The sequence below is a fragment of the Microcebus murinus genome, chromosome 7 (genome assembly GCF_040939455.1).
Source record: "Microcebus murinus isolate Inina chromosome 7, M.murinus_Inina_mat1.0, whole genome shotgun sequence".
NCBI classification, from domain to species: domain Eukaryota; kingdom Metazoa; phylum Chordata; class Mammalia; order Primates; family Cheirogaleidae; genus Microcebus; species Microcebus murinus.
The window spans coordinates 6,209,503-6,223,190 of record NC_134110.1 but is presented as its reverse complement, the minus strand read 5'-3'; the positions used below and the strand labels follow the sequence as shown (position 1 = coordinate 6,223,190).

The 13,688-nt window shown below is 58.6% G+C and overlaps 1 protein-coding gene across 1 annotated transcript; it reads left to right on the top strand.

The window, feature by feature from the left end:
• Positions 1 to 655: 655 nt before the first annotated feature.
• ISG20 (interferon stimulated exonuclease gene 20) lies at positions 656 to 13,461 on the top strand. The gene is made up of 4 exons (XM_012788871.3): positions 656 to 806; positions 1,084 to 1,330; positions 10,379 to 10,579; positions 13,236 to 13,461. The coding sequence occupies exons 2-4, from the start codon at positions 1,106 to 1,108 to the stop codon at positions 13,320 to 13,322; spliced, it is 513 nt and encodes a 170-aa protein (XP_012644325.1). The 5' UTR covers positions 656 to 806; positions 1,084 to 1,105; the 3' UTR covers positions 13,323 to 13,461.
• The last annotated feature ends 227 nt before the right edge of the window (positions 13,462 to 13,688 follow it).

Sequence of the window (13,688 nt, the reverse complement as noted above, 5' to 3'; positions counted from 1 at the left end):
TGCTCATGCTTGCTGAATCTCACCCCAGCATAGACTGGCGTTTCCCTCATTGAAGCCGATTCTCGTTTTGCCCCAGTTATAAGTCATTGGTTATTCACGTGCCAGGCACTGATCTAAGAGGTCAAAGTTCCAGCTGGAGAGAGTGTAGACCCTGGGAAGTGTGACCATGCTGGTGGGTCTCCCTCAAGGCCCCCAAACGGTGTCCGCCCAGCTGGAGGCGGAGCAGCTGAAGCGCCCCTGAACCCGTGGAAGCCTCTAGGGCTCCCCGCGGGCCCCCTCCCACCACAACCTTCTGCCCACCCCACTGAAGAGCCTCAGAGTCCCAAGAGCCAGTTTCCCTGCCCCCATAAAAGACCTCAGAGTATCAGGCTGGTAGCGGGTCCCAGAAGTTGTGGGACACTCCCTGGGTTGCAATCCTGGGGAAGTTTGTTCTCAGGGCAGAGGGTGAGAGAGGAAAGGAAGATGTTGCAATCCACTCCATCCACTTTAGATGCGTCATCGGAAAAGGGGGAGGGAAAGGGGCGAAGGACGACGGACACCCTTGCCACGCCTGCCAGCTCCGTCAGGGCTGCTGATTCAGGCTCTGAGCCGACCTCTCCACCTGCTGGCAGCCGCTGAGACTGAGATGGGCCAGCCCAGCCCACGCGCCGGCCTCCCGCCCTCACTTCACTTGATAACAAACCAGGAACTGAAACGGAGCAGGGATGCCGGCTGGCAGCGGAGATGACTCACTGCTGAGAGTGACTGGCGGGGCTGAGCGGGGCAGCAGAGAGGCAGACGGAAGCGGAGGGCACAGAGGCCAGCAGGTGAGAGCTGGGACAGCGGCAGGGCGGCAAAGGGACGACAGAGGGACGACAGAGGGACGGAGGGGGCCTCCCAGTCCCCGGGCGGTGGGCAGGACCAGGGGCCCTGGGACCCAGGGCCAGGGGAAGCCAGGTGGGGTGGCGAGAGGCCAGCTTCCTCTGCGGCCAGGTGTTGTTGGAGATAAAGGGCAGGTGGAAGGTGCAGGCTGGCTGGGAGTGGCCGAGGACATCTGGAGGCTTGGTTTGCCTGAGCCTGAGGCCCCCATGCCCCTGTCTCCAGCACCTGGGCGTCCCTGCGGAGCATGGCAGGCAACCGTGCCGTGGCCATTGACTGTGAGATGGTGGGGCTGGGCCCCCACCGGGAGAGCGGCCTGGCTCGGTGCAGCATCGTGAACTTCCACGGCGAGGTGCTCTACGACAAGTTCATCCGGCCCGAGGGGGACATCACGGATTACAGAACCCGGGTCAGCGGGGTCACCCCTCTGCACATGGTGGGGGCCACACCGTTCGCTGTGGCCAGGCAAGAGGTGAGTAAAGGGCCCTGTGCCAGCCAGGCCAAGGGGGCTGCAGAAACCCCCTTCCACTTCCTCGCTCCTTCCCCCAGTGCCTGTGACCTGTGACCTGAGCACTTGAGAGTCCCCAGCTGCTTTGCCCCTTGGGGAGAAACCCGTGGGCATCTCCATCACGCCCCTAAGGCTTCCCACCGTCAGAGCACCAGGGGCTCACATCTGGGAGTCGCCTTCAGGGTATCTGGTCCAACTTGCTGGTCTATAATGGGGAAGCCGAGTCCCACCTGGTGTTCCCTGTTCTTTCCTGCACTCCAGGCTGCCCCTGGCGAGCGAGCCAGCGAGGGCTGTGGGAAGGCAGCTCACTGTCATGCCTTCTCCAGCTCTAACTTTCTGTTTCTCTAAATCACTAAATGGAAAGCAAAACTTAAAAGTGACACCAGGTTTAGTCACTTCTGGGAAATCTCAGCAGGGCCAGTCAGCTCATCGGTTTCTAGGCTAATGGGACTTGGGGAAGTCCAGGAAGAACACAGGTTCTTCTTCAATGCGCGCGCACAAACACACACACACACACACACACACACACACACACACACACACACACACACACACACGGTGCCAGGCTCCAGGTGCTGGAGGTAAAATCACAACAATAGCTACTATTTACTGAGCTCTGGCTACGCCCCGGCCACTCTCCTAAGCACTGGCCTCTCTGAGCTCGTTCACTCCTTACCAACAGCCCTGCCAGGCCGGTTCTCGGGAGCTGTTAACTCAGAGTTAAGAGGGCTGCTTTGAATCCCGGCTCCATGACATAGCAGCTAAGTTACCTTGGGCAAGTTACTCCACTTCTCTGTGCCCAGTTTTCCCATCCATAAAAGAAAACAGGGACAGTAACGGTAGCAACTTCACACGGTTATTGTAGGATTGAGAAAGTGCCTCGATAGAGTCCCTACATAAGTACTCAAAAAATGTTAGCTATTGTGATCGTTTACCTTATTATCCCATATTACCGATGAGGAAACTGAGGCTTGCGTAAACTAAGTGTATTGGTTTCTTAGGGCTGCTGTACCAAAGCACCACAAACTGGGTGACCTAAACGACAGGCATTTATTGTCTCACAGTTCTGGAGATGAGAAGTCTAAAATACAGGTGTTGGCAGGGGCAGGTCCCTCTCTGAGGGCTCCATGCCTCTCTCCCAGCTTCTGCGGGTTGTTGGCAATCTTTGGGGTTCCTTGGCTTGTGGAATCATCACCCCGATCTCTGCTTTCAAGTTCCCATGGTGTTCTCCCTGTGTGTGTCTCTATCCGAACTTCCTCTTCTTAAAAGGACATGAGTTACATAGGATTAGGAGCCCACCCTGCTCCAGTGTGACCTCATCTAGCTTAGCTAATTATATCCGCAACGACCCTATTCCCAAATGTCGCATTCTGGGGTCCTGGGGGTTAGCATTTTAACATATGAACTTGGCAGGCAGTGAGGGGCACAGTTTAACCCCTGACACAGAGTAACTTGCACAGTGTAGATGGGCAGGCATGTGCAAGGGCTGCTCAGGAGTCAGAACCCAGGCTTCAGGCCCCTAGAGCCGCGCTGTGCGGTAGGGTCACTGCTAGCCACATGCTGCTAGCGGGCACCTGCCGTGTGGCCGGTCTGAACTGAGATGTGCTATTAAGTGTAAAATCCACACTGGATTTGGTAGACTTGTATTTTAACAGGAACCATAAAATACCTCAATAATTTTTTATATTGATTACATGTTGAAATGGTAATATTTTTTAGATATAGTAGGCTAAATAAAACTTTAAAATTAATTTCACCTGCTTCTTTTTTACCTTTTTAAATATGGCTATCGGGTAATTTAGAATTGTATCCGTGGCTCGCTCACATTGTATTTCTATTGGACAGTGCTGTTCTAGAAGTCCAGCTTGAGGATCACTTATCTGAAAGTGGACCCAGAAGTGTTTTGAATTTTGGATTTGTCCAGATTTTGGAATATTTGCATCATACTTACTGGTCGAGCATCCCAGATATTAAAATCCAAAATTGGAAATGTTCCAATCAGCATGTCCTTTGAGTATCATGTCGGCACTCAAAACATTTCAGATTTGAGAGCATTTTTGATTTTGGGTCTTGGGATTTGAAATACTCAATATATACTAAAAATATACTGAGAGAACCCTAAGAAGGGCACGGTATATTCTGGTGGTTCCGGAAAGACTCCATGAGGCTGGGGGCATTTGAAAGGGGTGGGGAGAGTCTGTGTAGGCAATTAAGCGGGCCATAGGGAGCCACCGAAGAATCTTGAGCAAGGGCATGGCAGGATAAAAACCAGCTTCAAGAAAGCCGGAATGGGGGTACTGCGAAGGAGAGAGAGATGACAACAGGGAGAAGCGTCAGAGGCTCCAGGCAGCAGGAAAGGGCCTGAGGGCTCTGTCACCAGCAGAGGTTTGGAAAGAAGAAAATGTTAGGAAGGAGGAGACCAAAGGAGAGTCAGCAAGAAGGGGAGGGCAACACAAAGGAGAGGCGAAGAGGTGGGGGCCGTGCAGGTGCTGGGGGGAGGCTCAGGGACAGTGGGAGGAGCTCCCCTCCCTCAGTACCGACATGGGAAAGTGACTCCCGGTGTGGGGACCCAGGAGTTCGAGTGGTTACAAAGGGAAAGCGAGATGTATCTAGCAGCCACAGAATACTCCACAGACGGACAGAGGCAAGTTCTCCCTGCAGAAGAGAGCCGGCCCCCTGGTTGCTGTGGCCTTTCTGTCTAAGCTATGGCTTAATTAACAAGGGGAGGAATAGTCACAAAGGGGCGGTGTTTTCTTGGAATCAGGGTGACACCCTCTATGCCTCCACCATCTTGGCTCTAACTGATTGGAGCTTGCCCTGCCTCCATCCTGTTTTGATCTGGGCAATCTGAAACTCTGAGACTTCCTGCCTGGCTAATGCTGCAGCAACGCCCAGTGCCAAGCCCACAGGACGCCTCCTGCCAGTTCCTGTGTCAGTGTGTCCTTAGCTTTCCTCCTTGTCCCCAGCTCCCTCCCCATCACAAAGACAGAAAGGGGTAGGAGAGCTGGGAGCAGGGGACACGGAGAGGCAGTGGAGAAACGCTTCTCTGGCGCCCTGGACATCTGGGCCCAGGCAGCTGCGACTCTCTGGACGAGCTTGAGCGCTGGCCCGGGCGCCAGAACGCCTCGGTCTTCACGCAGACTTGGTGTCACGCAGACTTGGTGCGGAGCCGCTTTTGTTTCTCAGAGGTTCTGCCAAGCCCAGCGCCGCCAGTGCCCGGCACAAGGCCCCGCCCAGGGTGGGCCCTTGGGAGCCACTGAGGGAGCCAACGAGGGAGGGAGGCGTGTGAAGACCAGGCCAGTCTGGGAAGCACATCCAGGTCTCCCAGCTCCTGCGCCATCACCTCCCACTGGTTTGTGTGGCCTTCCGCAAGCCAGGGAAACCTTCTGAGGCTCAGTTTCCTCGCGGCAGAAGGAGAGTGGTAACGCCTCCTCCCTGGTCCCCAGTGGGTTGGCTGCAGTGACATGGGCTGTGGCCCTAAGCGCAGCGCCTGGTTCACAGCCGATGGTCACTAATTGTGCCCGCCCGGGGAGGGAAGGGCAGAAACCTGGAATACACATCGCAGTCCCCTCTCCACTTCCCTCGAGCGCTGCTGCCATCTCAGATGCCGGCCTCGTTTTCTCCTGCTGCACCTGGTAGGTACGCTTGCTGCCAACCTCTCCCACGCTGCTGCCAGGGAAACTTCCCCAAGCCTGGCTCAGGTCGTGGCTGCCCACTGCCTAAGGACCCCATCCCAGCAGCCAGCTCTCCAAACCGCTGTCTACCTACCTGCCTCTCCTGCTTTCTGCCATAGCTCAGCCACTGCCGCCCTGTGCGTCAGCCAAACCCTACTCTCCCGGGCCCCCGTCCCCGCCTGCAGTCCTCTACGTTGCCCCTGCGGCACGGGACCTGCTCTCTGGCCCTCCCTGCTGTTGCCCACGCACTCCTAGCTTGTCCACCGCACACGGCCTGCCTAGTCCACAGCTCCTGCCCTAGCTTTTCCTGCCCCCATGCAGAGGCTGTGCTTTGCACACAGGAGGTGATTTGAGAACGTTCATGGGATTGAAGTTAAACCGATTTTCATAAAGTGCGAAAGAGTCTGGCAGCTGCGTGGAGTACAATGGCCTCTGCCCTGGGCTGGCCTTTGCCGTGGCCATGTGGTACACACACAGCCCTGGGGCGGGGAGCAAGCACACTGTCCTTAGACTCGGCCAATCCCAGCTTTGCCACCTGAATGCTCTGTGTCCTCTGGCTTGTTTCTCAACCTCTCTGTGCGCCCCTCAGTAGGATCTTCTATAACACAGGGGTAGGGGCCAGGGGTGCTGCTAAACATCCCACAATGCACAGCACAGCTGCCTCGCCCCAACGCGCACAGAGAAGCGTGGGGCCCCGGATATGAGCAGTGCTGAAGCCGAGGAACCCGACTGTACAGAGAGTCCCACAAATCAGACTGTTGGCGCGGGAGGGACTCCATGTGCTGCGGGGGCTGGGGTCCAGAGAGGGGTGGTGACTTGCCTAAGGACACACAGGAAGCTGTGATACAAATCGGCACACAGATTCAGGGCTCCCACCTGGTCGGTTAATGTTCTTCTTCTTCTTTTTTTTAATTGAACAGTAATTTTTGATAGCTTGCAACTCACTTTTATGAGTTAATGCTCTTTTAATGTTAACTCAGCACGATGAGCGGCCTCTACTCCGTGAAGCACCGTGGTGCAGGAGGGAGACACAGGCGGGGGTGGGGGGCGCGGTGCTTGTGAGCAGGGAGTGATTGCAGCTGTAGCCAGCACAGCAGGCCTTGAGTGGACCAGAGTGTCCTGTTTGGGCCCTGCTACCTGGCAGTCCTCCCTGGGGCCTGGCCAGATGGAGGCGGAAGGCTTCACCCCCCAGATATGCCCCATGATAGGGGCCTTGTGGGAACCAGGCACAAGCTGGAGGCAGGGGCACCCGGACAGCTTGGCAGGGGACAGGAGCAAAGAGGGGGCCAGGACCACTCTGGAAGATGACAGTAAGGGACTTGGTCCTAATATGAGGACAACATTCTTCAGGGCCCCTTACTCACAGCCACTGCTCTTGGCAACTGAGAATGAATGAATGGATACATGAATTAATGAAGGACAGATGGACCGATAGTGGGAACAGCAGGCTCCGAGCTGCTCAATGGGCTTCGGTGCAGAGATCTCCAAACTTGTCAGACAGGAGAGATCCCCTGGAACATTCGCTAACGCCCCTCCCCGGAGATTTTGATTAGAAGGTCGGGAGTAGGGCCGACCCTCCAGAACTTTTGGATCAGGCACATCTGAGAAATACTTGGAAATAGAGTAGAAGCTCGGGACGGAAGGAATACGCAGGCAGAGAGCACACCTGGCCTGTCACTCACCTGTTTGGGACCTGGGTACACACGGCTCTGCACCCCCCTGCCAGTTGGTCAGAGGGTAGGACAATCCCCGCCTTGCAGGACTATGTTCCCGGTTCTGGAACTCCCTGTCCCTCGGAACTCCCTGTCCCTCGGTTCTCAGCAGGTGGCAATAATGCCGACTATCATAACAATGACAAGGGCAGGTGGAACCAGACACTGCATGGCCGCTTTCAACTCACCAGCCATGTGACCTGGCGACCCCCACCTCCCTGATCCTCGGCTCCCTCCCCTGTAAAATGGAACTAGGGACAGTCTTGTTGAGGAGCCTGGTGAGGAGGTCAGGGAAGTACCTGCCCGGTGCCAGGCCGGGGCAGGTGCCTGGCTGCTAAGAGGAGGTAGGCGTGTCCTTCCCGCCAGCCTGCCCAGGTCTTTCCAGGAATCCGAGAGTCTCTGCCTCCGTGTTTGACAGCTGCGAAGCCTGACACACCTGCCTGGTGACACTGACTCAGGGCAGGTCAGGTGGCCGGCAGGTCGCACAGCCCTGAGGCCCGGCCTGCTGCTGCCTCTCCACACCCTCCTGGGTCCCAGGGTTCACACTGCCTCCCCCCAGCCCTGCCTGGGAAAGTGGGTGAAACCCCTGGCTGCTAAGGGGGGCCCTCAAGCTTCATGAGTCCAGGCCCTTGCCTTGCAAATGGGAAAGCTGAGGCCCAGAGAGGGTCTGTGGCATCCCCGAGGACACACAGCAAGTCCCATTGGGATTTCCCTGTCCAGTGCTCGCACCTTTGTCCTGAAGAGCTGTTGGCCTCCCTCTAAGTAGACTGCTCTCTTCTCTCCTTTCCTCCGCTTCCTCCCTCTGCTTGTCTTCCCCCTCTTATTTTATTTGATGTCTCTGGATGAATCCCCAGTGCCCAGTGAGGCCCCCTCCCCCGCCACCAGGGACTGTCAGGCTCAGGAAGTGAGGAATGTCCCAGGAATCCGGCATGACAATGACTCAGCCCTCTCAAGTCTGTGTCTGTCCCGGAGCAGCTGTGGCTGCCCTGGGTTGGTGGGCTGACATGTGTGAACTGGGCCTGGGCCACACTCCAGAGGGGAAAACAGGCAGGTTGTTGAGAAGCCCAGGGAAGTTAGCGACAACAGGCACGTGACCCAGCCACCCAGCACGCCCCTTCTGCCCTCACTGTGTGCTGGGGCACACCGGGCTCCCCAGCCGGCCGCTGCTCTGAGGGCGTGTGCCTGTGTCGTCATCTCTCAATCCTCCCCTTGACGCCGGGCCAGCAGCCTTGCATCTCCTGCTAGAAATGCAGAGTCCCAGGCCCGCCCCAGACCCCTGAATCCGATCTGCTTTACCGCACTCCCCAGGCGGCTGGTAAGCGCACGCAGGCTTGAGCAGTGCTGTCCAGACATGCTCTGGCGCTCCCCGTCCCCTGTGTGGGGCACGGGCTCTGTCCACAGAAGGCCCCAACAAAACCACATGGACAGCGGAGTAGCTGGATGGACAGACCCTGCTTCCAACCCCTTGACCCCGGACAAGCCACCGCACCTCTCAGAGCCCTGTTTCCTGTGGTCACGAGACAAGAAGGTGCAAATGGACCACATGATGTCCCCAGAGGCCACTGGCCATCTAGAAGGAGGAGCAGGCTGTGGGGAGGGTGTGAGTCATCCGGAAAGCTCCGCCCCAGGTCTCAGATGAAGGTCGGGGGACACACAGAGAGAAAGAGGTGGAGGCGTCACAGTTGTCCAAAGTGGCCCGACACAGCCGCGAGCTGCCCCCTCAGCACAGGCCTGGTGCCGCTCAGCCCGGCTCTGCTTTCAGGGCCCCTTCCCTCCCTCTGCGACACAGCCAGTGACAGACAGCGCCTGCCGTGTGGCCACAGCGTGGGAGGCTGTGCATGCGCAGGAGGAGGTCCGAGGGGACGCCGGGCTGGGGCACTCTCCGGCTTGTCCCCCTGTAGCTCGGCCCCTGGGCTGCTGGAGGCCCGGAGTGGCCTGCTCTGCCGGCGCAGTGTGGTGGGGACAAGCGGGCCCTGGAGCCAGCCTGCTGGCTGTGGGACCGCCCCCGTTATCTAATGGTGCCTAGCCAATCACCCCAAAACTTGATGGCTAAGTCACTGTCAATATTTTGCTCATGTTCCTGTGATGTGGGCAGGTGCTTGGCGGGTGGGGACAGCTTGTCTGCAGGGGCATCTTGAAGGCTGGGGGTCGACTTGTTGGAAGGTCGCTCGCCCTCGGGGCGGGTGCTGGCGTTCCCGGGGCGTGTCTCTGTTTCTGTATGGCCTCTCCTCCCGGGTCTTCAGCATGGTGGCTTCGGGGTGGCTGGACTTGTCAGCTCAAGGCTCCCGGAATTCTGATCCCAGAGACAAGCCAGCGGTCACGAGAGCCTGCCCTTATGCAAGGGGCGGGGAATTAGAGTCCATCTCTTTTGAGAAGAGTCAAGGAATTTGCAAACTTGTTTAAAATTATCAAGAGTGACCTTGGGCACATCACTTCACTTCTCTGGGCTTCAGATTTTTCGATTTGTAAAATTTAGTTAAATGCAGCCCTCCCTCCTAGCTGTGTTAGTTTGTTTTTCTTTTGTTTTGTTTTTTTGAGATAGGGTCTTTCCCAGGCTACAGTGCAGTGGTATCATCACAGCTCACAGCAACCTCAAACTCCTGGACTCAAGCGATCCTCCTGCCTCAGCCTCCCGAGTAGCTGGGACTACAGGTGCCACAATGCCAGGCTAATTTTTCTATCTTTTGTGGATATGGGGGTCTCGCTCTTGCTCAAGCTAGTCTTGAACTCTTGGCCTTAAATGATCCTCCTGCCTTGGCCTCCCAAAGTGCTAGGATTACGGGCGTGGGCCATCGTGCCCAGCCATGTGTTAGCTTTCTATGACTGCTGTAACAAAGCCCTCAACTCAGTGGCAAAACAATATAAATATATTATCTCACACTTCTGCAGTTTAGAAGTCCAGCATGGGTGTCACGGGGCTACAGTCAGGGTGTCAGCAGGGCTGGGTTCTTTCTGGAGACTCTGAGGACATCCACTCTCTTGCCCTTTCTAGCTTCCGGGGGCAGCGGCCTGGATACCTTGACTCTTGGCCCCTTCCCCACCTTCAAAGCCAGCTACGGCATGGCCAGACCTTCTCACATGGAATCACTCTGCCCTCCACAAACAAGGACCCTTGTGATGCTGTCGTGCCCACCCGAATAATCCAAGAAATCTCCCTATTTTAAGATCCTCTGATTAGCAATCTAAATTCCACCTGCAACTTTAATTCTCCTTTGCCATGTGGCATATTCACAGGTCCTGGGCAGTAGGGCATAGACATCTTTGGGAGGTCATTGTTCTGCCTGTCACAGTAGGGTGGTTGAGAAGATTAAACAGCATAATGTAAGTGATATATTTTGTTGCATGCTTGGCACGTGGGAAGTGTTCAGTGTGTACTAGCCACTGCCACTGCACATCTGGGCCCTAGGCACACACTGACAGCATGGTGAGGAGGGACCTGCTCCCATCTCCTCTTTTCAGAGACGATAGGATTGAAGCCCAGAGAGGGATGATAATTTGCCCGAGGTCACACAGCAAGCCAAGGAGGGGCTGCTCCCTGCCAGCCCCATGACTGCACTAAGTTGCCCCGGACCCGCCCAGAGGACCCTGGGTGATACGGAGGGGGGCGCCCGTGTCTTCCCGGTCAGATCCTGCAGCTCCTGAAAGGCAAGCTGGTGGTGGGTCACGACCTGAAGCACGACTTCCGGGCGCTGAAAGAGGACATGAGTGGCTACGCCATCTACGACACGTCCGAGGACAGGCTGCTGTGGCACGAGGCCAAGCTGGGCTACTGCAGGCGTGTCTCTCTGCGGGTGCTGAGCGAGCGCCTCCTGCACAGGAACATCCAGGTGAGGGCCTCCTCCGCCCCCCCCTCCAGGGGGAGTGCGCCGTGCGCGCGGCAGTCCGGCCAACGCACTGCTCCTGGGTCCTGCCGTGGGGACCGGCGCTCCACCCAGGACTCTAAACACCCACGGTGGCTCCGGTGCAAATAGTTGGCTCAAAGACCCTCTTCCCTCCACATCTGAGAGGCCGTGCGCCGTGGGAGGGAGGGTGTGTTTGGGCTGTCCCCCAGACTGCAAGCAGCTTGTCTGAGAGGTGACCCCAGGAGGCGCTGGTGCAGTGAGGATGGGGACCGGAGGGGAAACATCCAGTTGAGGTTTGTTTTGTTGCTGACATGGAGCCAGTCACCCTGCAGGTAATGAAGCTTAGTCCTGCCGCAGAGCTCTGGGGCGAGGAGCAGAGCACGCTCCTGCCGTGCACCCGGTGTCTGCACCTGCCTCCGCAGCCACTGGCCGGTGCAGCTCCGGGGAGAAGCAGGCCCACCAAAGCCGGCGGGGAGGGCGTGTGTGTGTGGAGGGGACGCAAGCACCGGCCCTGTGTCCGCCTGGGCCAGGTGCTGGGGACACGGGGGTGAGCAGGACTTGTCCTTGTCCTCGAGGGACTCTTGGTTGGATGGGAGGTGGCCCAGAACCAGGTCATTAGCGCACGTGGTGGGCAGTGTCCATGGAGGGCAGGGCAGCGCCCTCGCCCTGGGAGCAGGGAGGAGGTGGGAGCTGGCAGGGCGGAGGCCAGATCGGAACAGAGTCTGAAGGTGAGTCTTAGCCAGGAGAGGGGGATGGGTGGGGATAGCGCAGCTGGGGGAGAGGACCGTGGAGCCCACCCCTCGCCAGCAGGTGCCGAGTCTGGCGCCGGGAGCAGCCCTGAGTCTGGGCCTCTCTGTGAGCCGCCGACCTGGCACACAAGGACCAGGCTGGGCTTTCCCTGGAGCCCATGGCACTCTGTGGCCGTCAGCCTCGGGCCCCTCCTCAGGCTGTGTCCCTGGGCTCGCTAAGCCTGGTTGTTCCAGGGGTGCAGCAGCCACCCACCAGCTCCTAGAAGCCAGCGCCAAGCACCCCCCCCAGTGTGGACAGTGGTGCGGCCGATCACCTGTGCCCCCCAGGACACAAGCAGCTGACGTGGGGGGATCGTCACAGAGGGGCAGTGGTGTTACCTCCCCAAGGGAAGGAATGGCATCCTGTGGGTTCTCCGTCCCAAGCTGCCGGCACAGGGGCTGGCCGCACAGGAAAGGAAGGGCCCTCCGGGGCATCAGCCTCGGGGAGGGTGCTGGGCGTCTCACACCTCCCACTGCATCCTCCGGGGCAGATGTGTGCAGGCCCACCGTACAGAAGAGGAAACGGAGGCCCAGAGATGGAAAGGGGCTTGCCCAGGGTCACAGAGCTCGTGAGCAGGGGAGCCGGAATTGATTCCAAATCCAGGGCCACCCACCTCCCCGCGCTGGTGAGCAGAGGACGCTTGTGGCATCTTCTGCTCTGTCCTTGGCATCCTTCCCCACAGAGCAGAGTGGCAGACCACGTGACCTCTGTGCCTTAGTTTCCTCGTCTGTCAGTCAAGGGGAGTGGTGGGGCACAGTGCCCGGGGCCACCGTGCTTCCCCCCCCCCTCACTAACACAGGGAGTGAAGCCTCCCTGAGCCGGGCCGCATCTCCAGGTACCCCCCGCATCCGGTCTGGGGATCTGGGAAAGGAGGCTTGCAGGGGAAGGGCGGCCTCTCTCAACACAGCAACAACGGAAAACACGGCCGCTGACCCCATGCGGGTCCTGGCCAGGATCCTGCAGCTCCTGAAAGGCAACCTGGTGGCGGGTCACGACCTGAAGCATGACTGCAGGCAGGGGATGTGAAGGGGCCAGCGGTGGGAATTTGCCTGGCACGGTGGGCTCCATGGGACGCAAATCCCAGCTCCACAGCTTGCCGGCTTGTGTGCGAGCCTCAGTGTCACCGTCAATAAAATGGGGGAGTAGTCGTACCCAGCTCGGAGGTTTAACTCGATCACGAGAGCCTAGTGCTTGGCACAGGAGCGGGTGGCAAATGGCAGTTGCTTCTCCTTTGAGTGGACTGAGTGGCTCCCGACTCCCATCATCACCCCCATAAGTGTAGACGCACCCCCACAGCATCCAAGGCCTCCGCTGATGGGTCCCAGCCCACGGCCCGCTCCCAACACCGCCTCTCAGGCTCCCCCTCTCGGAGCTCTTATTCCAGCTGCACACGCACTCCCAGGGCCCAGCGGCATTCGGTCGCCACTTACTGACATCCCTGCCTCCTCTGAGCAGCCTCCCCTACTACGTCCCCAGCCGGACGTCCCCCCCCCAAAACGTCCTGGAGCCCCTCGCTAGAGCTGCCCAGCGGCTCCGCCCGCGGGTCAGACAGCAAGTCTGCAGCCTCCACTCCCCCGCCAGCCTGCGGGCACCTCGAGGGCACAGCCTGGGTCTCCAGATGCTGGCTTTTGTGCCCGGCTTGGTGCCTCTGGCCCCGGGGCTGAGGGGTGAGGCCAGGCCAGCTGCAGCCACCTGCTGAGTCTCCCAAGCCCAGGGTGCCAGAGGCCTGGTGGGGGCTCACCACGGCCCACCTGGGGCCCCTGGAAATCGGGGTGTGAGCAGGGGGAGCCCTGGTGACCGGGGCCTGGGTCCAGCCCCGCCCCAAGTGCCCGCCCTGCGCCTGTGCCTGCAGAACAGCCATCTCGGACACAGCTCCGTGGAGGACGCCAGGGCGACCATGGAGCTGTACCGCCTCTCCCTGCGGATCCGGGCCCGCTGACGCCGCCAGGGGCACCAGACGGAAGCGCCATCCAGCCCCTTCCCCAGGGACTCGGGTTTCACCTCTGCAGGACAGCAGCCCCTTTGTTTTGGAAAATGTATCTTTCATAGTAAAATGGCTCTATATTTTCTCTACTCCATCACCGGATGTTCTTTCTGTCTCTTCCCTTCTCTGGGAGCCGGGTCGGCGGTGGACAGGGTGACGCTGACAGGGAAGGAAGACGTAGGCCGGGGCCTGGGCCGTTTCTTTCACACCTTCAGTCCTGGGGGTTCAGGATTGAGCCGGTGCAATTAACACCCGCTCCACCGCCTCCCTGTTCCCCCGCGTTTATGCCCGCAGGGGTGGCCTCACGTCCTGCGTGCACCC

What these genes read in the sequence shown, in the direction of transcription:
- ISG20 (XM_012788871.3), top strand. Translation starts at nt 1,106, where the DNA reads ATGGCAGGCAACCGTGCCGTGGCCATTGACTGTGAGATGGTGGGGCTG. An exon ending in TCGCTGTGGCCAGGCAAGAG is followed by an intron (nt 1,331 to 10,378) that starts GTGAGTAAAGGG and finishes CTTCCCGGTCAG; the next exon opens with ATCCTGCAGCTCCTGAAAGG. An exon ending in TCCTGCACAGGAACATCCAG is followed by an intron (nt 10,580 to 13,235) that starts GTGAGGGCCTCC and finishes CTGTGCCTGCAG; the next exon opens with AACAGCCATCTCGGACACAG.